Source organism: Denticeps clupeoides, unplaced genomic scaffold (genome assembly GCF_900700375.1).
Source record: "Denticeps clupeoides unplaced genomic scaffold, fDenClu1.1, whole genome shotgun sequence".
In the NCBI taxonomy this organism is placed as follows: domain Eukaryota; kingdom Metazoa; phylum Chordata; class Actinopteri; order Clupeiformes; family Denticipitidae; genus Denticeps; species Denticeps clupeoides.
In genome coordinates this window covers 660,843-688,386 of record NW_021630036.1, presented here as the reverse complement: position 1 = coordinate 688,386, position 27,544 = coordinate 660,843, and the positions used below count along the sequence as shown (strand labels likewise).

The 27,544-nt window shown below is 44.5% G+C and overlaps 4 protein-coding genes across 8 annotated transcripts in view; 2 read left to right on the top strand and 2 right to left on the bottom strand.

Annotated features, from left to right (window-relative positions):
* The window catches only part of serpinb1 (serpin peptidase inhibitor, clade B (ovalbumin), member 1), a 3,921-nt gene extending 450 nt beyond the window's left edge, over positions 1-3,471 (bottom strand). The window contains exons 1-6 of the mRNA XM_028967903.1: positions 3,434-3,471; positions 3,051-3,251; positions 2,770-2,907; positions 2,382-2,499; positions 1,887-2,029; positions 1,224-1,391 (exon numbers count right to left, since the gene is read on the bottom strand). Of these exons, the coding sequence (XP_028823736.1) occupies positions 1,224-1,391; positions 1,887-2,029; positions 2,382-2,499; positions 2,770-2,907; positions 3,051-3,212 (729 nt within the window). The 5' untranslated portion in view covers positions 3,213-3,251; positions 3,434-3,471. The remainder of the gene's footprint in view (positions 1-1,223; positions 1,392-1,886; positions 2,030-2,381; positions 2,500-2,769; positions 2,908-3,050; positions 3,252-3,433) is intronic.
* Positions 3,472-4,662: 1,191 nt separating this feature from the next.
* mylk4b (myosin light chain kinase family, member 4b) lies at positions 4,663-17,502 on the top strand. 4 transcript variants are annotated; one of them, XM_028967862.1, is made up of 14 exons: positions 4,663-4,772; positions 5,772-5,900; positions 9,848-9,932; positions 10,285-10,471; positions 10,861-11,036; positions 14,814-14,919; positions 15,324-15,417; positions 15,514-15,623; positions 15,719-15,860; positions 15,947-16,017; positions 16,463-16,591; positions 16,664-16,816; positions 16,918-16,996; positions 17,082-17,502. In XM_028967862.1, the coding sequence occupies exons 2-14, from the start codon at positions 5,823-5,825 to the stop codon at positions 17,118-17,120; spliced, it is 1,449 nt and encodes a 482-aa protein (XP_028823695.1). In that variant the 5' UTR covers positions 4,663-4,772; positions 5,772-5,822; the 3' UTR covers positions 17,121-17,502. The 4 variants fall into 4 exon arrangements, with proteins under 4 accessions (XP_028823695.1, XP_028823696.1, XP_028823693.1 ...); XM_028967863.1 differs by having other exon boundaries at positions 4,691-4,772; positions 5,776-5,900; XM_028967860.1 differs by lacking the exon at positions 4,663-4,772 and adding an exon at positions 4,962-4,989.
* A 2,237-nt stretch (positions 17,503-19,739) lies between these two features.
* Positions 19,740-24,695, top strand: gmds (GDP-mannose 4,6-dehydratase). Of its 2 annotated transcripts, XM_028967841.1 has the most exons (12): positions 19,740-19,930; positions 20,617-20,661; positions 21,489-21,576; positions 21,722-21,742; positions 22,151-22,260; positions 22,847-23,039; positions 23,113-23,217; positions 23,304-23,431; positions 23,516-23,634; positions 23,749-23,845; positions 23,940-24,008; positions 24,369-24,695. In XM_028967841.1, the coding sequence occupies exons 1-12, from the start codon at positions 19,838-19,840 to the stop codon at positions 24,429-24,431; spliced, it is 1,131 nt and encodes a 376-aa protein (XP_028823674.1). In that variant the 5' UTR covers positions 19,740-19,837; the 3' UTR covers positions 24,432-24,695. The 2 variants fall into 2 exon arrangements, with proteins under 2 accessions (XP_028823674.1, XP_028823675.1); XM_028967842.1 differs by lacking the exon at positions 21,722-21,742.
* A 1,097-nt stretch (positions 24,696-25,792) lies between these two features.
* On the bottom strand, positions 25,793-26,516 carry LOC114781133 (forkhead box protein D1-like). The gene has a single exon (XM_028967843.1). It carries the CDS (start codon positions 26,475-26,477, stop codon positions 25,923-25,925), a length of 555 nt encoding a protein of 184 aa, XP_028823676.1. The 5' UTR covers positions 26,478-26,516; the 3' UTR covers positions 25,793-25,922.
* Positions 26,517-27,544: the final 1,028 nt, after the last annotated feature.

Below are 27,544 nucleotides of genomic sequence, written 5' to 3'. Positions count from 1 at the left end.
ACAATCATACACAAATACACCGTGCTCATAAACACACACACACACACCACAGAAACAAATTACACACACAATCATACACAAATACACTGTGCTCATAAACACACACACACACACACACACACACACACACCACAGAAACAAATTACACACACAATCATACACAAATACACTGTGCTCATAAACACACACACACACACACACACACACACACACACACCACAGAAACAAATTACACACACAATCATACACAAATACACCGTGCTCATAAACACACACACACACACACCACAGAAACAAATTACACACACAATCATACACAAATACACCGTGCTCATAAACACACACACACACACCACAGAAACAAATTACACACACAATCATACACAAATACACCGTGCTCATAAACACACACACACACACACCACAGAAACAAATTACACACACAATCATACACAAATACACCGTGCTCATAAACACACACACACACACACACCACAGAAACAAATTACACACACAATCATACACAAATACACCGTGCTCATAAACACACACACACACACACACCACAGAAACAAATTACACACACAATCACACACAAATACACCGTGCTCATAAACACACACACACACACCACAGAAACAAATTACACACACAATCATACACAAATACACCGTGCTCATAAACACACACACACCACAGAAACAAATTACACACACAATCATACACAAATACACCGTGCTCATAAACACACACACACACACACCACAGAAACAAATTACACACACAATCATACACAAATACACCGTGCTCATAAACACACACACACCACAGAAACAAATTACACACACAATCATACACAAATACACCGTGCTCATAAACACACACACACACACACCACAGAAACAAATTACACACACAATCATACACAAATACACCGTGCTCATAAACACACACACACACACACACACCACAGAAACAAATTACACACACAATCATACACAAATACACCGTGCTCATAAACACACACACACACACACACACACACCACAGAAACAAATTACACACACAATCATACACAAATACACCGTGCTCATAAACACACACACACCACAGAAACAAATTACACACACAATCATACACAAATACACCACGCTCATAAATACACAAACACGATACACAAATACACGCCCTTAATTAAGACGGTAATAAACACACACACACACCTGGATGAGTGGGTCCGCTCCTCTCTTGCTTTCGTTGGGAAGAACTATGAACATGCTGAGCGTCTCCTTTTCATACGGCAGCTCTAGAACCTGCAGGTTCTGTTCCGGAATGAAGCGGAGAGGAAGCTTCTTCACCTGGAACATCATCTGCACCGGGCGACTCACGTTCTACACACAGACACACACATGAACACACAAAGAAGTGCACATGTACACACACGCAAGGAAACGAAATGAGATTAAAGGCAGCAGTGAAACTAAATCTGTAATCGGAAGGTTGCGGGTTCGAATCCCGAACGCCAAGGTGCCACTGAGGTCCCCTTGATGAAGGTCCCGTCCCCACACGCTGCTCCCCTGCAGTGTCTCACAATGACAACCACCTCACTTTCAATTCATGAATTTTTGTCTTTCCAACAGTTACTCTGAAAGTGTAAAACATGCAAATAATAATGATAAAAAAGTAAAAGTGTCAGTAAGTTAAAGTTTAGAGATGGAGAATAATATTGTGTTGCAATAATAATGTTGTGTGAGTCTCTTTCTCTACACACATCATGTCATTGTTCCATGAATAATGAATTCTGCAATAAACAGTTTATTGGTATTGTATTGGTACTGTGTGTGTGTGTGTGTGTGTGTGTGTGTGTATGTGGGTCCATATCCTACTTGATTGATTTTAAAAGGCATCTCTTTTGTTTCTTCTTTGTTGAACTGGTGCATCCAGCTGCCTTTAAAATAAACAGCGTTGACCAGCGCCAGGCGCGTCATTGCACTGACCATCCCCGACTTCAGCAGCTCACGGACCTTCCCTAATGAAACCGTGCAGCAAGTACAGATCAGACACACACACACACATACACACACACACTCAATACTGACCCCTAGAGGCCAGTTGCTTTACAGCTACACATGGGTTCTACTGTATATACTGTATTTCATCATAGATCCACATCATCATGTGATTACAAGGCAGGCCATGATACTTGATTCTGGTGACATTTAAAAAATATCCAGCTTCCGTCAGGTTCTTCTGCGCACCAAATGTAGCAGGAGGTGTTGTTTGTTTGTTTTTGTTTTTTTTATAAATTTCCATAAATGTTATTTGTCTCCAGTTTTCATTCTTTGAACCATTTCCATAATCTATGCAAGTCTGACTCTTACCCTCTGTGTTGTCCTGAACCCACTTGTTGATGGCCAGTCGTGTTTGTTCTGCCGCGCCGACAAAGTCAACCTCCTGCAGCTCGGCATGGTAATGTTTCAGAACTGAGCTTAAATAATTCTACACACACACACACACACACACACACACACACACACACATTCACACATCAGAGAAGTAAAACACTTGAACCCAACCTCAGCGTTTCTGTCACATGACATTGAACCAACGCTTCACAGTACACCTGTAATACACATGACTGGCCACTGGTCGCGCTTCTGGCGCTGTTTCCACTCTGAACACGTCTCACCTGTAGGAAGTCGTACTTCCCACTTATAAAAAATGACATTTTCTTCTACTGATAAGCGCTCAGATCGCAGCGCAACACACCGGCAGGAAGCTGAACGTTATCTCCCCGTAGAGCCGATTGGCTGCCTTGAGCAGGTGGGAGGATGTGGGGGCGGAGATTTCAGACACCACATGTTGGAAGTGTGAGTGAAGATCGGGCACCTGTTTAAAGCGTAAAACCTGAACACACACACAGAGAGATGGTGGTTGTTCATGGTTGCTGAACTTTGACCACACACAGCCATAACTGCACTGTTGGTATGGTGATGAAGGTATACAACACGGTTATGTGTGTGTGTGTGTGTGTGTGTGTGTGTGTGCACCTCTCCCAGCTCTTTCTCGGTGTGTGTCCGTGCTCCCAGCTGGACCATGGCGAGGGTGGCACTGATGCTCAGCGGGCTGAAGAACAGGCTCCCACCGGCGTCGCTCAGTGCCCGATACAGGTGCAGCGCGAAGGCGCCATTCGCCTGACTCAGGGTGTCCATAGCAGGGGTGTGTCCAGGGCGGGGTCACAGAGGGAACAGCTGAGAAAGGTCAGACACACATTGTACTTCACTTCACTCTCTCTGCATTATGAATGAATGAATGAATGAGTTTCAGTTGTTTAAAAGGGTGTGTGTGTCACACACACTCGCTCTCTCTCTCTCTGTCTCTCTCCCTAAAGAACAATAATGCCAAACTGAGAACAGAAGGAAGTCATACTTACTGCAGTCAGCGGTGTGTGTGTGTGTGTGTGTGTGTGTGTCGTCAGTCTGCCTTTAATACCCGTCCCACACCCACAAAACTGCCTTACGCCACATGGTGATAAATGTGTGTGTGGGAGGGGAGAAGTGTGTATAGATGTATTGCTGTGTGTTGAGAAGGAATGCTGGTGTGTTTGAGTGTGTGTGTGTGTGGGAGGGGAGAAGTGTGTATAGATGTATAGCTGTGTGTTGAGAAGGAATGCTGGTGTGTTTGAGTGTGTGTGTGTGTGTGTGTGTGGGAGGGGAAGGAATGCTGGTGTGTTTGAGTGTGTGTATGTGTGTGTGTCTTATATTGTGTTATTACCTTGTGAACTTTAGACTCTCCATTCTCATGTTCTCACCTTCTCAACACACAGCTGTACATCTATACACACTTCCACTTCTCCCCTCCCACACACACACACACATACACACACACATAATACCACACTCAAACACACCAACAGTCCTTCTCAACACACAGCTGTACATCTATACACACTTCCACTTCTCCCCTCCCACACACACACACACATACACACACACATAATACCACACTCAAACACACCAACAGTCCTTCTCAACACACAGCTTTACATCTATACACACTTCCACTTCTCCCCTCCCACACACACACACACAATACCACACTCAAACACACCAACAGTCCTTCTCAACACACAGCTTTACATCTATACACACTTCTCCCCTTCCACACACACACACACACACACAGAGAGAGAGAGAGACACACACAGCGACACCGACTCTGTGTGTATACTATGGATTCTTTTGTGTATAGTTCTGCATTTTCATACACATAATAAGTTACTAAGTAAAATAAATAGTTTATTAATAAGATCAAACAATGTTTATTACAGCCAGGGCTCACAAAACACCCAGCAAGCAACAAGCATTGTAAATAGTTACCTCTGTATCTCGCAAAAGTGACTAGACATATTTTATACTCTGGTTGCCAGCGGTTTAGACATTAATGTTATTTTGAGGGGTCAGTAAATTTACTCTGGACAGTTGGACACTGACTGTATTAAAGTATCACATCTCCAGTGTTGTTCCAAGGAACTTTCTAATAAATGATCTACCAACATCTGAGGGGTGTTAACTTTTATACTGGAGATACTGTATGAAATAAACATTTAACAACAGAAGGCTTGTCTACTGTCTCTCTCTCTCTCTCTCTCTCTCTCACTCCATCTCTCTCTCTCTCTCTCTCTCTCTCTCTCTCTCTACTTGGGCGCTGCTTTGGTGGCCAGAAGGAGAGATGACAGAGAGAGGGACTGAACATCACATCACTGTTTTCTGGTGAGTGTGTGTGTGTGTGTGTGTGTGTGTGTGTACATCTTGTTGATGTAGATGAACGCCTGGATCTTCTGTAGAAGCGAGTCCACTTTCATCTGCTGCTTGAGGTGAAGTTTCGGGAACGTAATATATGTGTGTGTTGGCATGTAAAACATTTCCTTGTTTACTCAGTTTAATGCCAGGAGTGGTGTGTGTGGTTGTGTGTTCAATGTCAGTAGAGGTTTGTGACTTTTTATTTATATATATCTGTGTGTGTATGTGTGTGTGTGCGAGTGTGTGTGTGTGTGTGTGTCCTGATTAATGTCGGGTCAGTTGCTGTCTGTAGATGCTTTTGTAATCGTGTGTGTGTGTGTGTAATGTATTAAATTAGAGTGTGATATTTTTAATGATGGAGCAGGAGATTTTTGTGTGTTTGCGTGTGTGAGAGTGTGTGTGGGGGGTGAATTTTATGCATTAGACTGGTGTGTGTTTAATATTGGGTCAGAAGCTATGTGTGTATGTGTGTGTGTGTGTGTGTGTGTGTGAGAGAGTGTGTGTGGGGGGTGAATTTTATGCATTAGACTGGTGTGTGTTTTATATTGGGTCAGAAGCTATGTGTGTGTGTGTGTGTGTGTGTGTGTGTGAGTGACGGCAGCAGGACTCTATTTATATCTGAGGTGTAAATGAGGATTTAGAGTTAATTCTGTGGAATGAGACGAGTGTGAGAGTCACACTGACAGCGTGACACAGTACACACTCCTGCCGTCATCCATCCATCATCCATCCATCATTGATCCCCATTTCCTTCTTTTAAACTCTTCAACGTTGCAGAAAACATCCCGTAAATACAGTAATCCCAGTCGTCAGTCTGAAACTGCAGGTCCCATTTCCTCATCTCTCCGCTGCTCTTCACCCCACTGGGCTTCTTACTTTGGTACCATCTGCGCTTTTAGACGCGTGTGTGTGTAGTCATGTTGTGTCGGGACCGCCGGCTCATCCTCCCTTTGTCTCGTCCCTCTGGAGTCAGGCTGCGGGGTGAGGAAGGCCGAGGTCGTGACAAGGGCCAGACTTTTTATGGAGGGGGGCGTGGCTTCAGGGAGACTGACCAAACTAAGAGTGCAGTTTCTGCGTTGCTACTGGGAACGAAAAGAGGTAAATACACACACACACACACACACACATAAATCCATCATGCTAGTGAGTTGAGCAACGAAAAAGCAGAATCTGTAATTCTGTATTTGCCACACAGCATCTCATTAACAAAAATTTAAAAGAAAAAAACATGTCTGGGTGTGAAGTTCCTCCTCTTCAACAGTCACTTCCTGTTTCTATCTGATTATTTATGTAATCCACACGCAGAGCCTACATGAGGGTGGGGTGGAGTAGAAAACTCCACCCAACCCAACCCGATGGCTTGCGCGGTAAACGAGCAAACCGGTGAGGCGGTTCGATTATTATGGAGGGTGTGAGGGCATCTGCACACATAGAGACGCGAAGACCTTTGGAGGTGTCAAGAAGGGCATCAAAGAAGCCACTTCTCTCCAAGAAAAACATCAAGGACAGACTGATATTCTGCAGGAGGTACAGGAAACGGACTGCTGAGGACGGGGGTAAAGTCATTTTCTCTGATGAAGACCCTTTCTGATTGTTTGGGGCATCTTGTCCAACAGTAAAGCAGTAAGGACCATTCATGTGTGGGGCTGCTTCTCATCCAAGAGAGTGGGGCTCACCCACAAATTTACCCCAGAACACAGCCGTGAATAAAGAACCGACAGCAACTTCTCCCCACCGTCCAAGAACAGTCTGGTGAACAACGAAACATTTTCCAGCTTGATGGAGCACCGTATCATCAGGACAAAGTGAGAACTAAGTGGCTCGGGGAACAGAACATTGAAATTTTGGGTCCATGGCCGGGACAAACAAAAACACACAAATTCTGACAAACTGGTTATGAAGGAACGGGTCTCCGTCAGTCAAGATTTGGCCCAGAAGTTGATTGACAGCCTGCCAGGGTGAATTGCAGAGGTCTTGAAATAAAGGGTCAACACTGCAAATATCGACTCTTTGTATAAATTTGATGTAATTGTCAATAAAAACCATTGAAATTTATAAAATGCTTGGAATTATTCTTAAATAGAGTAAAAGACCTAAAAACAGTGAAGCAGCAAACCTTGTGAAAAAAACTTTTACATGACATTTAATGTGCAGAGTGTCTTATTATCAGTATTGACGGGGACAGTGTCCTGCTCAGGGACACGAAGGTAGAAAGTGGAGTTTGAACCTGGATCGTCAGTCCGATTGATCACAAGTGTGTTACTGACTAGGTTACTACCAAACTTTTGGCCACAACTGTATATCGAACATTAACAACACAACTGTGTACGGATCCGCATACGTAGCTCACACCAAATATATTTCTGTCTTAACAAGAACGTCACGGAGATGGACGTCCACCTACATTTAACCCCCATGTAACATGCAACATTCAAATTTCCTTTCCTTTCCTTTTCCATACAAAATGCAGTTAATGGCGGTTCAATCACCCTGATCGTTTTACAGTAAAATACGGCCTGTTGTTTACAGTAAATATTTTAAAGTTATTATAATTTTACCATAAATATGGGCTTGGAGTGACTATGACTTATCTACTGTTAAATTTGACGCTGTTTAGGGTGAGGACACTGGCACGTTTGCTGTGTCTAAATGAATTTGGATGAATTATTTGCAGTTTTTCCACCATAGAATGGCGATTTTGAACCACAAATGAGTATGTAGCTACTTTTATACATGTTTACCTCAAAATGCTCAACACTATGACACTGTAAACCTAGAAGGGGTTTTTACTAAATTCCCCACAGATGCCAGTATTTACCAGGAATGTAACTGGAACTTCTGACTGGCGTGGGGTGTAATTCTGAGTGCTGAAGTGGTGCTGTGGGCGCCATCATGTGGTGCATCTGAAAAAGGCAGGCGACAGAACAGCATTTAACAAGAAAATTAATCAAACAAAATCTATATACTGTATATATTAAATTGCTGCTCCATGTCATGTAGCTGATCATTTCTGAGCTTTTTTTTTTAGCATAAAAGATAATATAATATGATCCTTTATTAATCTACATGCACACACACTCACACGCCCATGAAACGCAAGACATGAAACAACTTGTGCACACATATACACAAACAACCCACATTCTAAATGACACGTGTGTGCGCACAAACACACACACACTCACACACACTAGACACACAGTCATGCTATCACCCACACACAGATACTGTAGCTGGACTCCACCTGTCCCGGTTTCATCTTCTAGACAGGCAGGACTCTCCTTATAGGGACCCCCCTTCACACACACACACACACACACACACACACTGCAGACCTCTGACTGTCAGCTTCCAAGCTGCTGTAAACAACAAGCCCAGGAGCACAGAGACAAAGCGAGAGGTGTGTGTGTGTGTGTGTGTGTGTGTGGTATGGAGAGATTTTTGTGCGATCAGGATGTGTGGATCGTGGGAAGTGTGTGTCTCATCGCCTCCTTTCTGTGGAGACGACTGTGGAGCGCTCTGACCTACGGCAGAAAGAAAGGAGCTGAACAGCGACAGCAGGTACACACACACGTCATTACACTTCATTACACTTCTTTACACTTCATTATTTATTACATGACATCGCTGTAAAAAGTATTTCTGAATGAAAACGTTCATCAGGGGGTCAGAGGTCAGATGTTCAGGGTGCTTGCAGTGTTATAAGATAAGATAAGATTATCCTTTAGATGAAAGATGAAAGGATTGATTCGTGTGGTCCATCAAACAGAGAGGTAACAGGTTCTGTTATCATCACATTGCTGCTCATGCATGAGGCGCAAAATCATACTGAAAACACAAGTATTTACTGTCCTTCGCAGTTAATCTCCAATGCAAAACTGACTGATTGTGTAAATTTCTAAATTGACTATCATTGGAATTAATGTGTGTGTGCTTCTCCTGAAATGTCACTGAAGTGGTTTCAAACCAAGATCCAAAGTTAAAATAAAATAAAATAAATTAACAGGACTTTTTTTACTTCAGGGTTATTGCAACAAGTTCTCGTACAGCTACAAAACCAACACGTGTGTGTGTGTGTGTGTGTGTGTGTGTGTGTGTGTGCACGTGGTGAAATCCAGAGTGCCACTCAGTCCCAGTGTGCATTTAAACAGGCGTTAAGGATTTTATGAGCTGTCAGCACTTAGTGATACACACACACATACACACACACACAGTAGCTGCGGTTTACATTTCTGCTGTTTGCCTGTAAACATTCCGCATATCGTCTTGCATCTAATTACCCAGAATTCCTGCACCTACTTCAGCTGGTGGCGCTGTGGCTGGCAGTGTCGTCTTCTCTGTTTAACGCTCTATTAACATGAATACATAGCATAGCGGGATATTAATACTATAATAAATATCGAAATGTGTGAACAATCGAACAAATCCGGATAAAATTATAAAATTGTGTTTAAAAGCAGGTAGAAATATTTATAAAAGCAAACCAGAAAATCAACTAGACCAGCAGCTGACCGTAGAGAACGTGTTGAACATGCATCACGGGCGGGAGCGTCACCAGTCGTGTCTCCTGCTCGTGACAACAGTGCCAGCTGAGCTGCAATAAACCCGACAGAATCGCCGTAATCGGAAGGCTGCCTGATAAGTGCTGTAAACGTGGTTTTGACTTGAAGTGTAAGCTTTTGAACTTTCTGTCACAAGCAACGCCAAGCAACACAAAGCGATGGACCCACAATTCAGTGGCGTTGCCTCATTTCATGTGAATGGGAAGCGCCTTCAGTGTGTGTGTGCGGGTGTGAGGTTACGACCCCAGGCTCTTTGCCAGGCTTGCTTCTGCAGCATTATTAAGTGTTATAACAAGCTTTTGTCTCAAGAACTGATCAAGATTAATTCTCATTTTTTGTTACTGCTGAATCCAGATTAACGTATTCCTTTCATTCCTCAGTGTGAACACGTAGTGCATTATGAAGAACAGTCTGCGTGTACTTAATTTTGGCATCAAGTTCCCGTGTAAAGAACCGCATTCAGGGCCCTGTCTGTGTGTTCAGGTCCAGGGGCGCGGCCATGCAGAGCAGAGCTGTGTTACCGGAGCGTTCCCACTGCAGAAGGAGGACGGGGTTCCGGCTAGAACAGGTTTGTCCTTCACTTCCTGGAACCTGTTCTCTCTGATGTAGAACCGTTTCAGGTTGTTTTGTGCACCAGTGACAATTTTTGTGCACATGTCCTATACGTGTGTGTGCATGGCCAGTTCAGATCCTTATTGGGCCAGTGGTGGCCTGGCAGTTAAGGAAGGTTGCCGGTTCGAATCCCGAGCTGCCAAGGTGCCACTGAGGTCCCCTTGATGAAGGTCCTGTCCTGCCTATCATGGCGCCCACTGCTCACCTAGGGTGATGGTTAAATACAGAGGACACGTTTCACCGTGTGCTGTGCTGCAGTGTCTCACAATCACTTCACTTTCATTTGTGTTTATTCCTCCTGCCTGTAGAATTGGTACAGACACTCAACCATCAAAATATCCAACGTTCCCATAGCAACCACATCCATCCAGATGCACAGCCGTCTAAGACAGATGAGTTCAGGGGAGACAGGCATCTGGAGGAAGAGGGGAGCAAAGGACGGATGGTTACCACAAAGGAACGGTTGGAGGAGGCGGAGCCACGCTTCACACACAGGTAAATATCTGGGGTGGTAGTAGCCTAGTGGGTAACACACTCGCTTATGAACCAGAAGACCCAGGTTCAAATCCCACTTACTACCATCGTGTCCCTGAGCAAGACACTTAACCCTGAGTGTCTCCAGGGGGGGACTGTCCCTGTAAATACTGACTGTAAGTCGCTCTGGATAAGGGCGTCTGGTAAACGCAGTAAATGTAATTATTCTGCTGATGTTTGATCAACCATGTTAACCATGAATAAAGATGAGTGAAGTCATGTTTCCTTGACTGCATGTCTGGATGAGGCAACTGCGCTGCACCTGACGCAACATGATGCTGTCTGTTTTTCTGAGCTTTTGATTGGTCACAATCAGAGTAATGAGAACTTTTGAACTATTTTGTTCAAAGTTCTACGGAGCTGACCGGCTTCACACCTGTCCCTGAGAAACACCTGGCAGTGGAGGAGGAGAGTGAAGAAGATGGCAGGAGTTCAGAACAGGGGGCGGAGCTTTTGTCTGTGGGGGTGGAGTTAATGCAAGAGCCACAGAAAGCGACAGACTCACTTCCTGGAGAGTATATTATTGGTAAGCATGGCTGCATTCCTGTTTTTCTTCATGCTTTCCACAGAAATACAAAATGTCAGTGATGGGGAAAAATAATAGGGCGAACTGGGCACTCCACACTGCTCTGGGGACTAATACCCTAAGAGACAATAGGCCCACAAACAGACGCACACCCATACAACAGTCGTCCTAGACCAAGGTTATTATAGTTAACGGAAACGAACGATAAAACTAAAGTTGAAAAAGCATTTTCGTTAACTGAAATAAAGAGTTAAAAAAAAAACGAAAACTAACTGAAACTGTTTTGTGTGTATACAAAACGAACTTAAACGAACTAATATTATAGCAAAAACGTCCTTCGTTTTCGTCTTTGTAATAAGCCTTTTGGGTTGAATTAAAATCTATTTACTTCACGCTGCCAGTTTTAAGCCAGGTTTTTGACCATTATGGTAACACGTGGTCTGTGACGTCACGTGTCCATAGTCTGTCCGTGACGCCGCCAGCTAGCGTGATGGCTGCAGCGAAAGTCGGAAGAAAGCGGCAGAAAGTCCTATTTGGGATTTCTTTGATTATGACAGTGGCAAAAATAAAAGTAAGTGCCTTGTTGTAGAAGCAGGTGATACAATATGTGGAATACTTCTCAAGGGGAAAAACCCCACGAATCTGAAAGTCCATTTGAAAAGCTCACACAAAAAGGCGAACCAAGAGTACCTGAACAAGCTAGCCTCTCGCCCGCCCTCCGCCGAAAGAGAAGCGGTAGCCAGGCCAGGTAACATGGGAAAGGAACGTGGTACTACAGCATCCATAATGGACCAAGTAGCTGCCTGCTAGTAAATATGCAGGAACACCACAAATGAGAAGAAGCATTGGTAAATCTGTTTATTAAGACTGGAATGTCTACACGACTGTGTGGCTCGATTACCTTCAAAAAGTTCACCACTTCACTCGAACCAAAATTAAAAACACCCGGAGCTGCAAGAGTCAATAACCTTATCGGAGCTAAGATGGATAAGGCTATTCTGGTGATTTTGATTCATGCACCTGACAAATATCCTAATTTACAAAAAAAAAAAAATAACACTGTAACTAATAAAAACTAAACTAAAACTAAGCAATTTCAAAATATCAAAACTAATAAAAACTAGTAAATCTTCCTCTAAAAACTAATTAAAACTAACTGAATTTGAAAAAAAAAATCTAAACAAAATAAAAACTTAAACTAATGAAAAATCCAAAACTATTATAACTGTGTCCTAGACTTAACCCGAACGGGAGCTTTACGCAAAAGCACACTCAGTGCTTACACTGGTACTTAGTCATGTTCCATTCCAACCTCCTGCTCCAACTTTCTGAGCTCAAGCTCACGCTGACACTCCAGTTGGCAAAAGCTGAAGCCCCTGCACCATCTTGCGAGCCCGTAGTTACGGTATTCGCATTCTGGACAAACTCTCGCTGAATCAAGCCACTCACGCTTCTCCAATGAGCACTCACGGATTTTTACATCCGCATCAGAGTCACAGTAAAACGTGTCCTCTGAATTTAACCATCACCCTGAGTGAGCAGTGGGTATCATGACGGGTGCCCGGGGAGCAGTGTGTGGATTCGAACCGGCAACCTTCTGATTACAGGGCCGCTTCCTTAACCTCACCACTGCCCCTGATCAGAATCAGAATGATCCGATCAGATAAATTTGATGAAATGAATATTTCCTCATCTTGTGAAATCACTGAGTACCACGAGTGACACATGCAGTGCATAATAAACCTCAGATTGTTATCAATGGGATCTCCATGTAACTGTAAATCAGTCCATCTGGGATTTTGCCATTACTCTTTTGTCATTTATGCAATCTAAAATGCCTGAATTTGCAGCAACATTTTTTCGAAGAAACTGCTGAAATAAGCGAGACTTTGTCAGGACGATTCGCCTCGGCTGCTTTTACCCTCTGTACGATGTAAAATATCATATATCAAATATCTGAAATTTCAAAAATCCCAAATTGTACTATAATTTTACACCTTTACCGCTTCACTTTAGTTATTTTGTTAGCATGCCAGGGTACAGATCTCTGTTTTCATCTGGCTGGCAGACATACGCAGTCGTCTGACGTGCCTTTACAGCCAATCAATGCATGACGTAATACAGACGTGTCAAACTCGCGACCCGTGGGCCACATGAGATCACTTATTATAGATCAATAATTAGGACCCGGCAATATGATGCACTGATAACACACAAACTACAGATCCCATAATGCAGCGCTTCAGTTGCCTTGCTGAACACGTTCTGTCGGTAGAAGTTGCATTATACACTATAAGAAAACTCAGTCTATCATGAGTTGAAGTGGACTTTATCATCATTTCAGCTATACACATGTTAGACGGTACATAGTGAAAGGAAATAACGCTTCTCCGGTACCTGGTGCTACACGTAACACATTAAACAATTTAACAAAGTTACATAATGTGACATAAAGTGCACGTGTGCGACACAGACAAACATAAAGTGCCAACGGGGACGGAGGCAGTGCAAGAATAACATTTAACTAAAACATGTAGACAACAATGAGACAGACAGCGCTAAACTACTGAAATGAATAATAAATGTGTAAAAGTAAAATAGTGCAAATGCGGTTGTGCAAAACGTAACGGTGCATTCATAGATAAATCATCCTGTATGTACGAAGCTGGAAGAGTTTTCCCCGATGCGCTTTGGTGCGCTGAAAAACAGAAGAATACACAAAAAGACCATTGTGGAACCGGAGAGGCCGCTGCATCTTACCGGAAGGACCTTTCCACGCCGACATAGCATTACGACCTTACGACCGGCCGGTAGGCCTAGTGAATATCGGCCTGGCCGCGGGACATGCAACCACACTTTCTCGCAGAACGCTGGGAAACTGTCGGTTTTGAGCGTAAATGAGCAATATTTCTGCCACTCATGTCTGCATGTTCAGTAACACAGAAGTAAAACCTGTTATGTTTGAGCAACACAAAATGTAGGAACTGCTGCCATCAGTCAAAAGTGCACAAAGAAAGTTGCGGTGATTTCGACAAAAGTGAAAAACGAAAAAAAAGTTGTGGCTGAATTGGCGTTAATTGTTGCGATCGCGACACTGCGAAGTCCTGGAGGGACGGGTAATTACTAAAATACTACTTAGTATTTAAAATTATTATTAGTAAAAATTTATTAGTAAAAATACTACTTTCACCAGAAATAATCACTCTTACACTCAAGGTGAAAGATGCCCCCTGTTGGAAGATTTTATTCTTCATGTGCATAGTTATATCAGTACCACACTCAGTCAAATGCATCCTGAACCATGTGAATAGATAGAAGATATTCAAGTTATAATATAAATAAAACAAAAGGGGAACGAGACCATTAAAAAGTAGTCAAATTACAAATGCAAGCATATATTTATGTTCAAAGAGAACAAAGGACACAGAATGTGACGTCCAGGGGCTGGGCTCCCTGAGAAATCATTACTAATTCCTCCCATCTGAGACTACTTGAGACGGAGCAGCAGGGACCTGTTCAAATGTCCATAAACATGCTATTCACCTTCCTCCACCGTCCTATAACAGGCAGTAACAGGTTACGGGGTTGGGAGGGATGAGGTGTGGTGCCGTGTCCTGGTTAAGCATCCTTATGGCCTGGGGACATGTGTCCTATTAGTGCTTGTCTCGCTGTAACTGGACGCTGGTTGTTTCGTCTTTCTGTATACCGGACCGTATAAAGCGAAGTTTATGTAAATGAGAAGTGAGAAGGTGTTTCTGTCCTTCTCTCTGCCCCCAGACTCCTCGCCTCCCCCTCCTGCCCCCTTCGACCATCGAGTCGTGATGGTGACTTCGCACCAGATCAACAACTATTACACCATCTACACCGACGAGGTGCTGGGCGGGTAGGACTCACACACACACACACACACACACACACACACGCATTTTCAGAGGAATTCCAGAGGAACAAAAGGCCATTAACACCTCGTCCAGTATTCATCCCACTCTTCATTCTGCTCAGTTCCCTGTTCACTCTCACGGAACGTTCAGTCCTACCAGCAGCAAACTGCCGGAGTCACACAGTTTATTTTTACCCGAGAGTGTAACTGAGACACAGCAGTCACACACACACACACACACACACTCAGAACGGAGTACTGGTGCTGCCGAGGCCGAAACGTTCAGAGCAGAAGCACATGACACACATCCATTCATTACACACACAGGCAGTGTTGCCACCATATTAATGCTGTCAATATTGTCAGATCATTGACATTCACCGGATTGTTCTGTCCGGTTGTGGCAGGGGCCGTTTCGGCCAGGTGCACAAGTGTGTGGAGAAAACGTCGGGGCTCACGCTGGCAGCGAAGATCATCAAAGCCCGGACTCAGAAAGACAAGGTGTGTGTGTGGGTGGGTGTGGTTTTACATCTCTTTGTATTGGTGAGATTTATACAATAATGCTGGATCTTTGTGTGTGTGTGTGTGTGTGTGTAGGACATTGTGACGAACGAGATCCAGGTCATGAACCAACTGAACCACACCAACCTGATCCAACTTTATGCTGCTTTTGAGACGCGTCATAACTTTACACTAGTTCTGGAATAGTGAGTTGCCCCACACACACACACACACACACATATATTTAAAAATGTACATTTAAGTCACATTTCAACATCTTTTTCCTTATGTGTGTGTGCAGTGTTAATGGGGGAGAACTCTTTGATCGGATTATAGATGATCGATATAATCTGACAGAGCTGGACTCAGTTCTGTTCATTCGGCAGATTTGTGAAGGACTGCAGCACATGCACAACATGTACATCTTACACCTGGACCTGAAGGTAGCCACACCCGTTCCACCATCCTCCGGTCATATAACACACGGTGAACTTCCTTCAGCTCATTCAGTTCTAAATCATCTTTTCAGCCCGAGAACATCCTGTGCGTGAGCAGAGAGACGAATAAAATAAAAATCATCGACTTCGGGCTGGCCAGGAAGTGAGGTTTCTCACACACACACACACACACACACACACACTCAGCAGTGGACTGACTGGTCTTACGTGTTTCTTTCTGCTGGTAAATCCTGTCCAGAAGTACAGTTTTGTCACACTTTTAAAAAAAATGCTTCATTTGATGTCCTTCTGAAGGTCTAAAGCCTGCAGCTGAACATCAGGAACCATCTACTTTCACTACATACAAACATCAGAACACTTTTATATAAAATACATCAATTAATCTGGGTGGCAGTAGCCTAGTGTGTAACACACTCGCCTATGAACCATTAGTCCCAGGTTCGAACCCCACTTACTACCATCATGTCCCTGAGCAGGACACTTAACCCTGAGTGTCTCCAGGGGGGGACTGTCCCTGTAACTACTGGCTGTAAGACGCTCTGGATAAGGGTGTCAATGCTGTAAATGTAAATGAATCTGCCTTGCAGGTACAAACCCAGAGAGAAACTCCGGGTGAATTTCGGGACTCCCGAGTTTCTGGCCCCGGAGGTCATCAACTACGAGTTCGTCTCCTTCCCGACGGACATGTGGAGCCTGGGAGTGATCGCGTACATGCTGTAAGGACGCTCGCACGCTCGTACACGCGCGCTGTTTGCACGCTCACAGTAAAAGTTTGCGTGTGTGTGCAGGCTGAGCGGACTCTCTCCGTTCCTCGGGGACGACGATAACGAGACCCTGAACAACATCCTGTCCTGTCAGTGGAGTTTCGACGAAACAGAGTTCTCCGACGTCTCAGACGAGGCCAAAGACTTCATCACTCGCCTGCTGGTCAAGAGCAAGAGGTGTGTGGCGTCTCCAGAGACGTAGTTATACATCTATAATAAAGATGTTACACAAACATGACTGTGTGTGTGTGTGTGTGTGTGTGTGTGTGTGTGTGCAGTTGGAGGATGAGTGCATCTCAATCTCTAAAACACCCCTGGCTTTCAGACCGAGGTCTTCACTACCAACTCTACGAAAAGGTAAAAACACAGTGAGACATGCAGCATCCACACCCCAGAGCAGGTATCTGGTGACTGACGTCAGTTTCATTCGCTTCTCTTTCAGCAAAAGCGCAGAGCACAGATGAAAGAAAACGCCCCGTAGCATCTGATTGGCTGTCTTTCTGAGTGCTCTGTGTGTGTGTGTGTGTGTGTGTGTGTGTGTGTGTGCGCGCCCGCACTTTAGAACTGGAATAACAGGTCACACAGGAGCACCTTCAGATGCTCCTTCAGCGTATCCAAATGAAGCTGATCTCTGGGTCTTCTGACCTCTAACTATCAAACCAGGACCAATCCCAGCTCCACCTCACACACTGCAAACCTCCTACTTGAACGAACGAGCAGCCATCATCTCACTCATTACACGTTTTAAACAGAGCTGCTGTTGAAGCGTGAGAGCGTTTATGGGCCCTATTTTGTTAGTTTTACCTGGAACGTCCTCGCTAGTAAATCTTGGTCAGTAATGAATAAACCGATACAAACAAGAAGTGTCTGCTTGCTGGTCATCTGTACCTTGGTGAGGAGGAACTAACTACCCATCCATCCCCTTTTTGTAATTATTTCTGACACCCAGAAGATTAACTTGAAGGATGTTTTTCGTTGTTTCAAATTCTGGACGATTTAGACCCCTCCTGTCAATACGTGACACGGCCAGGTGTAGCGCAGCGTCCATCTCCACCGTTTCTCCTCCGTCTTCGTCCTTCCTCTACACTCCGAATAGCCCTGATACTCAGGGGATGTCAGTGGATCTCTGCTGCAGACGTATCGGGACCACGCCCGCTACCAAATCAGACAATCGGTGCTTTAACTCAGCGGGTGAACTGGTGAATGTGACATTAGTGAACACACCCGACGCGCTGTGTGTTATAAAGCACCCTCCAACGTATCTCTGTGTATGTCTGTGTGTTCTAGAGTTTATGAAGTTTCGTGTGTTTGTGCATGAGTTTAGAGGCTTTGTGCTTGTGTCTAGTTTACTTGAAGTGAAGCTCAGCACTCAACTCAGCTTCTCAGCTGAAAACACTGAGCAACTGTAAAGCGATAAATAAAGATCCTGAATCGTTTGGTGTTTTATCTGATTCTGACAGGCTGGAGAATACGGTGCATTTCATAAATGCTCAGCTGACCTCTCGACCTCAACATGCCTGTAGCCTAGTGGGTAACACACTTGCCTATGAACCAGAAGACTACAGAGTCACAGGTTCAAATCCCACTTACTACCATTGTGTCCCTGAGCAAGACACTTAACCCTAAGTTGCTCCAGGGGGACTGTCCCTGTAACTACTGATTGTAAGTCGCTCTGGATAAGAGCGTCTGATAAATGCCATAAATGTAAATGCCTAAACATGGGCAGTCGTGAACATAATGCAGCGATGATGACGGGCATGAAACTCCTGTAACATTCAGCTTCCCTGCTGCTCCTTTACAGCCGTCACGCTTCCCCCAGTCTCCTCAAACGGACTGATGAACACTAATGAAGCTGCGCAGATCATGTTTTCCATCAGGCAAATCCCCAACTAATCCAGGAACATCTAAACATAGAATTTTCCACCTGGCACGCCTCAACATCTACATAAAGTATAAAGTGAAGTGATTGTCACATGTGATACACAGCAGTACAGCACATGGTGCACACAGTGAAATTTGTCCTCTGCATTTTAACCATCACCCTTGGTGAGCAGTGGGCAGCCATGACAGGCACCCGGGGAGCAGTGTGTGGGGACGGTGCTTTGCTCAGTGACACCTCAGTGGTACCTTGGCAGACCGGGATTCGAACCGGCAACCGTCTGGTTATGGGGCCGCTTTCTTAACCCCGAGGGCCCCGTAAAATGGAATATTATAATATGGAATATTAGTAATATGGAACAAAAATTAACAAATAAATATCACACCATTCAGCAACAAATAAAATTTAGGACTTACAAATAAATGTAACACCATTCATAAATGCATTTGTCGACTTTGTGATGCTCAAATGTCAGAGTGGTTACATGTATTCACACACCGATAAACCAATGTATAAGTGTATGTTTGTGAATACACTTACATTTATTAGTGGGGTTTTTATTTGTTGAGAGATTGATTTAATGGTAAACTTGGCGAAAACACAAGTTTCATAAAATGAATCAGGACAAAAGAGTGCAGAGTTTTGTTGTGGTAGATATTGTGTTTCTGCTGAATTTAAAAGAAGGTTTTTCACTTGATGTGACCATCAGCCACCACTTGAAAAGTAGTGCAATGTTGTCACCATTGAATCAAACTCTGCAGACATTTTGACTCTACTTTTGGGGGGGAAAAGAAGTTTTAAAAACCCTCAAATAAATGTAAATGCAGGTTTATGGAATTTGTGAATGAATGGAACTGCACTGACATTTGTGCATCATAAAAAAAATTGGAGTCAAGAAATGCTTTTGTGAGCGGTGTTACATTTATTTGTAAGTCATAAATGATATTTGTCAATGGTGTGAATTTTGAATCTCCATACAGTAAAGGCCCTGTGACCCTGACCTGCTCCTCCTCACATCTAGATACCCCAACCAGGGCCCAACCTCTGCTGATGCTCCACTAACTGATAATCGTTTTATTTAGGTGTATTGTATTGAAATAAAGCTCTTGAAAAGCCATCCTGGCGCGTTTTCACGCCGCCTCTCTGAAGGAGGAGGAATAGCAGCCACATGACGTCACGACCTCGCCGCTCTCTGATTGGCTGGCGCCTCCACTTCCTGGTGTGTGTCGCTCCGGAGCTGCTTCGGATGCGGCGGCTGCGGCGACCGGACACTTTGTTTCGTGGTGGACCAGAGCAGAACCCGCCGGACAACCGGAGACATGGCCGAGAGCTCGAACACCGCCGTCGCCGCCGCCGCCGCGAACGGGTCGAAGCCGAGACGCGTGGCCATCATCACCGGGATCACCGGGCAGGTGAGGTGGATGTTGGACCAGAACCTGTTTATCTGTGTAAATCCTCCCTCAGGACCGCGGCGTGTGTGTGTGTGTGTGTGTGTGTGTGTGTGATGGAAATAGTGTTTTTATGAAGGGGGCTGATGGATGGATGAATGAATGGGAAGTGTGTGTGTTTGTATGTTTTAATCTGTATTTGTAGCTCAGGACCATGGTGTGTGTGTGTGTGTGTGAGAGAGATGTAGAAAGTGTGTTTATGAAGGGGACTGATGGATGGATGAATGAATGGGAAGTGTGTGTGTTTGTATGTTTTAATCTGTATTTGTCCCTCAGGACCATGGTGTGTGTTTGTATGTTTTTATGGACAAAAGCTTAAAAGATTTCATTTTAAAACCAGAAGAGGAAAGGAATATTATTTTAGTAGTAAAACATATATACACACACTTATAAGGTCATTGTTACACACTTATTACACTTACTATGTTACATCTGTGTGTCTCCAAGGGGTGTGTCTGTGTGTGACGTTGACAATGGTCTAGAGTGTCCTGCTTTTCATAACTGAACTAGAACGACGGCATGGGCCCGTGACGTGGAAAGTGGAAGAACCTGCGCTGCAGCATTGCTGCTCCCATCATCCCGGCTTCTCCAGTTCTCCAGGTCTGAGCCAGAGATGGACATGACGTAACTCGTGTGTGTGTGTGTTTCAGGACGGGTCCTACCTGGCGGAGTTTCTCCTGGAGAAAGGATATGAGGTACTACAAGGACAGACACTGGTCCTAGACCAGCAGTGTAAATAGTATTATTCAGGTCTATTATACTGTAAAACGGGTCTCGTTCAGGTCAGTAAAAAGGAAACAGGTTTGTGTAAATAAAGCAGCAATAAGCGCACATTAACCTTCATAAACTTCCACCAATGTGCAAAAACCGAGACAATTAAGTAGGTTATAACAAAATGACCGCTCCCACAGTACACTGTAAAAAATAGTTCAAATAATAAGGTAAACTTGAGTAAACTCGACTTTTACATAATAAATCGAGTAAACAAAACTAATTTAGTTGTGATTACTTAAAATATTAAGTTGTTATAACATAGTAGCAGTCCAACAAACTCAATGCACTTATTTCTTGTAATTAAAATGTCATTGAGCTTAACCTAAATTTACCTTAACCACTCAATTTACAGTGAATAAAGCCCCTTTTCCCCAGTTTTAAATTGAATAGTATTGCCCCAAAGGATTGTGGGAAGCTCCGCCCCACATGCACAGCTCTCTAACTTGGTATCTTTTGTAAAGTGGACAAAATGGCTTAAAAAAAGGCTCCCTGTAACTTTGCATTAAAACATTTTTTATATAATATATATTATATAACCATGATAACTGGCTTTGTTGAATGAACAAAATGGTCTTCATTGATTTAAAAAATTACACTTCTTATTTTACTTTACTCAATAATATTAATTGAACTAACTTTTTGCAAGTTGGCTTTTTACAGTTTAGTTCTTCACAAAATACTCTGATGGGCAGTATCTGTCCTGCATGAATCTCAACATATTTTTGTGTGTGTGTGTGTGTGTGTGTAGGTCCACGGCATCCTGCGCAGGTCCAGCTCGTTTAACACCGGCCGCATTGAGCACCTTTACCAAAACCCTCACACACACACTGGAGGAAGTAAGTCTCACACACACACACACACACACACACATACCTGTAACACCAGTTTACGTCCAGGACGTATACAACAGTCAGAAAGCAGCCAGATACACACACATATCTGAACTGTGTAGACACACTAACGTGTTCTTGTTGTCAACAGTTGTTGGAAAGATGGGCGGCTGTAAGTGAAGAGTTGGTTATTCATCTCACCTGCTTATTTCTTTCTCATCTAAACCAACCCACAAACAAAAGCATTCCGTCCAATCCATCTCTTTAAAGTATCAACGTGATTTTGGCTTCCTGGTCTTTGTCGTATTCTTTTGGTGTGTGTGTTATATTGCTGAGCGGTGGTGGCTGAATCCGGTATTCACTCTCTCACTCCGCCGGGACTTTGTTAGCTATATTAAACGAACGGAATGTTCCGGCATGTTAGGGTGTCAAACCCCAACCTTAGCAGTGAGGACGTGGGAGACTGAATACGCTCTGAACTCATCTGAGGGGATGTGCCTGGCTTAGTCGGTGTGTGTGCGGCTGAATTATTGAATAACCGCGCTCTCTCTGTGTGTGTGTGTGTGTGTTTGTTGTATAGATATGAAGTTGCACTACGGAGATTTGACTGACAGCACGTGTCTCGTTAAGATCATTAATGAGGTGAAACCAACAGAAATTTACAACCTGGGAGCACAGAGTCACGTCAAGGTAACACACACACAGATATTTTATTAGTGAACATGAGTTTTAATGAAGTGAATATCTTTAGAATCTTGAATAATGAACAGTTTTAATACAATATTTTTTACACAAATTTTAACTTTTGTCATTGTATCTGTCACATGATGCACAACTACTATTAAACAAATTTGCCAAAAATGGTTAAAACCACAATCATGTTTTATTACATTTACATTTACGGCATTTACCAGACACCCTTATCCAGGGCGACTTACAATAGTTACAGGGACAGTCCCCCCCTGGAGACACTCTGGGTTAAGTGTCTTGCTCAGGGACACAATGGTAGTAAGTGGGGTTTGAACCTGGGTCTTCTGGTTCATAGGCGAGTGTGTTACCCCACTAGGCTACTACCACCCTATTTTTTATGACATAGAGAGAACTGCAATATGTATATAAATATCTTTATTACATGAACTATTTGAACATTGTATGACATCACTTACACTGCACACAAAATCACTCAAATCACTGTTCAGCAATACACACAGATTTACACAAGGCTGTATACAGCATCCAGACTGATGGTGTGTGTGTGTGTGTGTGTGTGTATCAGATCTCATTCGACCTGGCCGAGTACACTGCGGACGTGGACGGCGTGGGGACGTTGCGTCTGCTGGACGCTGTGAAGACGTGTGGGTTGACAGACGATGTCCGCTTTTATCAAGCGTCCACCAGTGAGCTGTATGGCAAAGTCCAGGAGATTCCACAGAAGGAGACCACGCCCTTCTACCCCCGTTCCCCATATGGTATTTTTGGTGGAATCAGTGTTTTGTGCACCATCATGCAGTAAAATATTAATATGCGTTTTCTGTCTCTCAGGAGCTGCTAAGTTATACGCCTACTGGATCGTTGTGAACTTCAGAGAAGCCTACAACATGTTCGCTGTCAATGGGATCCTCTTCAATCACGAGAGTCCCAGGAGAGGTAAGAAACACACACACACACACACACTCACACACACACACAATGAAAATAATGCCCAGCAGAGTCCTGACCTGTGTGTGTTTCAGGCTCAAATTTTGTCACGAGGAAGATCAGTCGCTCGGTGGCAAAAATCCATCTGGGTCTCACGGAGAGCTTCAGCCTGGGGAACCTGGACTCCATGCGTGATTGGGGCCACGCCCGCGACTATGTTGAGGTACACACTCTCTATCCTGGAAAGGATACTGGTTTCACTCCTGAAGTTGCACGGAGCTTCTTGCATGTAATCTGTCTGTCTCAGGCCATGTGGCTGATGCTGCAGAAGAAGGAGCCTGAGGATTACGTCATTGCGACCGGGGAGGTTCACAGTGTCAGGGAGTTTGTGGAACGAGCCTTTAAACATGTGGGCAAGACCATTGTGTGAGTTCCTGCACACTGACACACTCGCTGAGCAATATAGGTTCACGCAACATTATTCATTCATAACATATGTGCATAAACACGCTTTTTTCATTTCTGTATTCTGGCTTTCAGGTGGGAGGGCAAAGGTGAGGGTGAGGTCGGCCGTTGCCTGGAGACAGGAGTTGTGCATGTGAAGGTGGACGCGAAATACTACAGACCCACTGAAGTGGTGAGTGTGTGTCTTTTCTGTTGCTTCTTTTGACCAGAAGGTGGCGCCATCTCTGCATTCTCTGAGCTGCTGTTTTTGTTTGTTACTTCTTCAGGACTTTCTTCAGGGTGACAGTTCCAAGGCGGAGAAGGATCTGGGCTGGACACGGCGTGTATCGTTTGAGGTGAGAGCGTTTCAAACAGGTTGTTAAACATTATTAATTCATGATCACTGTTATTACACCATGTATTCAGAATTACATTTACATTTACAGCATTTTACATTTTTTATTACATTACATTATTAATCAAATGTGGGGGTTTGTAGCCTAGTGGGTAACATGCTCACCTATGAACCAGGTTCAAACCCCACTTACTACCATCGTGTCCCTGAGCAGGACACTTAACCCCGAGTGTCTCCAGGGGGGGACTGTCCCTGTAACTACTGAATGTAAGGCGCTCTGGATACGGGCGTCTGGTAAATGAGGTAAATGTAAATGGAATGTGTGTGTGTGTGTGTGTGTGTGTGTGTGTGTGTGTTGCAGGAGCTTGTGAAGGAAATGGTGGAGGCAGATGTAGAGCTGATGAAGAATAATCCAAACGCATGAGACGCGCCCACTCTGATCCTCAAACGCGTCTCCGTTGCCTTTGCATGCACACACTCGCCAGCCTTGCCATGGAATTGAAATGAGAGAAACATAAAGATTTTATTGATTTTATTATACCTTTTATTTTATTCTGATTGCTTGTTCATGTGAAATTTTTACATTTAAATGTTGATTTTAAAACTTTAATTATTTTATTTTATGAGACGTTGGTGGATTTCTGAGATTTTCTACATGAAAAGAAATAAACAGACCATTTATAAGACATTCATATCTTAAATGAGCTTCAATTTGCAGTCAGAAAAGTGTGTGTGAATATGCTGAATTGTACATGTGTTCATTATGAAAGTAAAAAGTGACGTGATTGTCACAGCAGCGCAGCACACAGTGTCACGGTGAAACGTGTCCTCTGCATTTAACCATCACCCCTGGTGAGCAGTGGGCACCATGACAGGCGCCCGGGGAGCAGATGTTTTTTTTTGTGCTGAAAACTGAATGTAATTTCATTATTATGTGTGCGTTTTACTCTTCCTGTTACTGCTGGGAAGATGAAAACCTTTCATTAGTTTCGCTTCAGCGTAAAAAGTTTGCACAGTACAAACATGAATATAAATGTATAAACGCTGCAGGATATACCGTCGGTTGAACAGAATACACGCCCTCTAATACAAGTCAGCACCCACTTTTTTGTTTGATGAGGATTTTGTTCGTTTCTGTGCTCCCCACTATCACTTCATCTGCGCTTCATCGTCTATTTTTATGCATCATTGAACCAAATATGTAAAGGCTGCTGAATCACGATACTTTTGTTCAGTGCTGCTTTATGGATGCAGTGGATGAATGCAAGCTTCAGGTTCCACAAGTTTGAGTGTATACTTAGTTCCTCACATCTTCCTCACCGAACCCCAGCTCACTCGAGAGCAACGGAAGGTCCTTCTTCTTGACGATTCCTGCCCTAAAGTTTCTACTTGTTTCATGTGAGCTCACATTTTACCATGGTGGTGGTCACCAACACACCCAGAAGGGCACAAATTCCCAGATTCAAACCCTGAGCAGGACACATGGGTGGTAGTAGCCAAGTGGGTAACACACTTGCCTTTGAACCAGAAGACCCAGGTTCAAACCCCACTTACTACCATCATGTCCCTGAGCAGGACACTTAACCCTGTCCCTGTAACTACTGACTGTATGTCGCTCTGGATAAGGGTGTCTGGTAAATGATTCTGGTCTGAAACACAATAAGGAACAAACTGCAAACACATTTTTTATTTCATGAAGGCACATTTAAACTTAATATAAATACAATAATTAATAAAAACACAAATATGAACACAACATGATCATATCTCACACAAAATCAAGCTGCACACACTTACTGTGTGCGAGTGTGTGTGAGTGTGGATGTGAGTGTGAGTCGATGTGATTGTGTGTGTGGATGTGAGTGTGTGTGTGTGTGTGTGTGTGTGTGTGACTGCATGTGTGAAAGATCCCTGCTCAGGACAGCAGGGACTCGATTCTAAAGGACCGGACGCCTCTGCGGACAGCTGGACAGCTGGGCTCTGACGTCACGGGGGGCGGGGCGAGGGCGTGGTCCGGCGGCTGCTCCGGCGGCGCGGCGCCGGTCTGGCCGTGGCCCCGGTCTCTCGGCCGCGTCTTGCGGAGGATGGAGTCGATGGCGAACGGCCCGGTGAAGCGGACGCGCTCCACCCGCTTGCGCCTGCGGCGGAACAGGCCGTCGGCGAAGGTGAACTCGCTGCGGGGGTTCAGGGTCCAGAAGTTGTCCTTGGCCCAGGGACGCGCCGGCTCCCGCAGCACCTTCACGAAGCAGTCGTTCAGGGACAGGTTGTGGCGCACCGAGTTGCGCCAGCCGGTGTAGCTGCCGCGGAAGAACGGGAAGCGCTCCATCAGGTACCGGCTGATCTCCGCCAGCGTCAGGCGGCCGGTGGCGGAGTCGCGCAGCGCCATCGCGATCAGCGCGATGTAGGAGTAGGGCGGCTTCCCGCGGCGGGCGTACGGCCTGGGGACGCGGGCGGGCTCCTCGGCCTTCATCTCCACCTTCCTCTTCACTCCTCCGACTCGCCCGGTCCCGGCATTTAAAGAGCGCGCGGGCCCGGCCCACGTGGGGGGCGGGGCCGCGGGAGTGACGTCACCTCGGTCGAGAACAGTAGAGTGTGTGTGTAGAGTCTGTGTAGAGTGAGAGTGCATTGTGGGTTTTGATTTACATTCTCCTCCGGATTGTCACTTTTGGAAAAATCTTTTAGATTTTTTCACAATAGGTTCAGCTCACACACACACACACACACACACACACACACACACACTGCTGCCAGGTGCTGCTGCTGTGCGGGTGTTATGTACCGTATGAGCTGAATGAGCAGGTAAGTGCACATGTGAACAGTGCTGTGTGAAATGATACACTTCTCACCATGCTATTACCTCAGTGTGTGTGTGTGTGTGTGCACGAACACACACTCCAAATGTGATTTCACACAAATTACACACAAAAGGCATGAAGACCTGAGGAAGGTTGCACCCGTTTTGTTCCGCAATTTTTACACTTTGCCATTACACGCACATACACACACAGTTTTGTGTAGCAGTGTAATAAATTGTGGAATTTTTGGAACAAAGGTCACACAAAGGTCACCACAGGTTGGTAGTGGCCTAGACACTAACTTATAAACCAGCAGAACACAAAGTCCCAGGTTCAAACCCCACTTACTACCATCATGTCCCCGAGCAGGACACTGAACCCAGAGTGACTTCTGTGGGTATGGGATTGTGGAGTGAGAGTAGGTTGTGTGCTGTGACTAGAGGTAGATGTCACGGTGGTTGACCTGGCGAGGAAGGAGGACGCATATGTGCAAGGTCACAAGACAGGAGTTTATTACATTAAACATACGACAAGGGAAAATATCACTCAACAACGACACGACAGCGAAAATACACAAACAGGGCAGCTTTATACAATCATACACAGGTGGGAAAAATCAGAAATCACAGAACAAATTTGAAAGACTGGTCCAAACCCTGGTCCCGGACTGGCCCCTTACGAACTGAATCCTAAAAGCAGACTACAGTGTGTGTAGTTTTGTTAAGTGTGTAGCTCTGAGTAT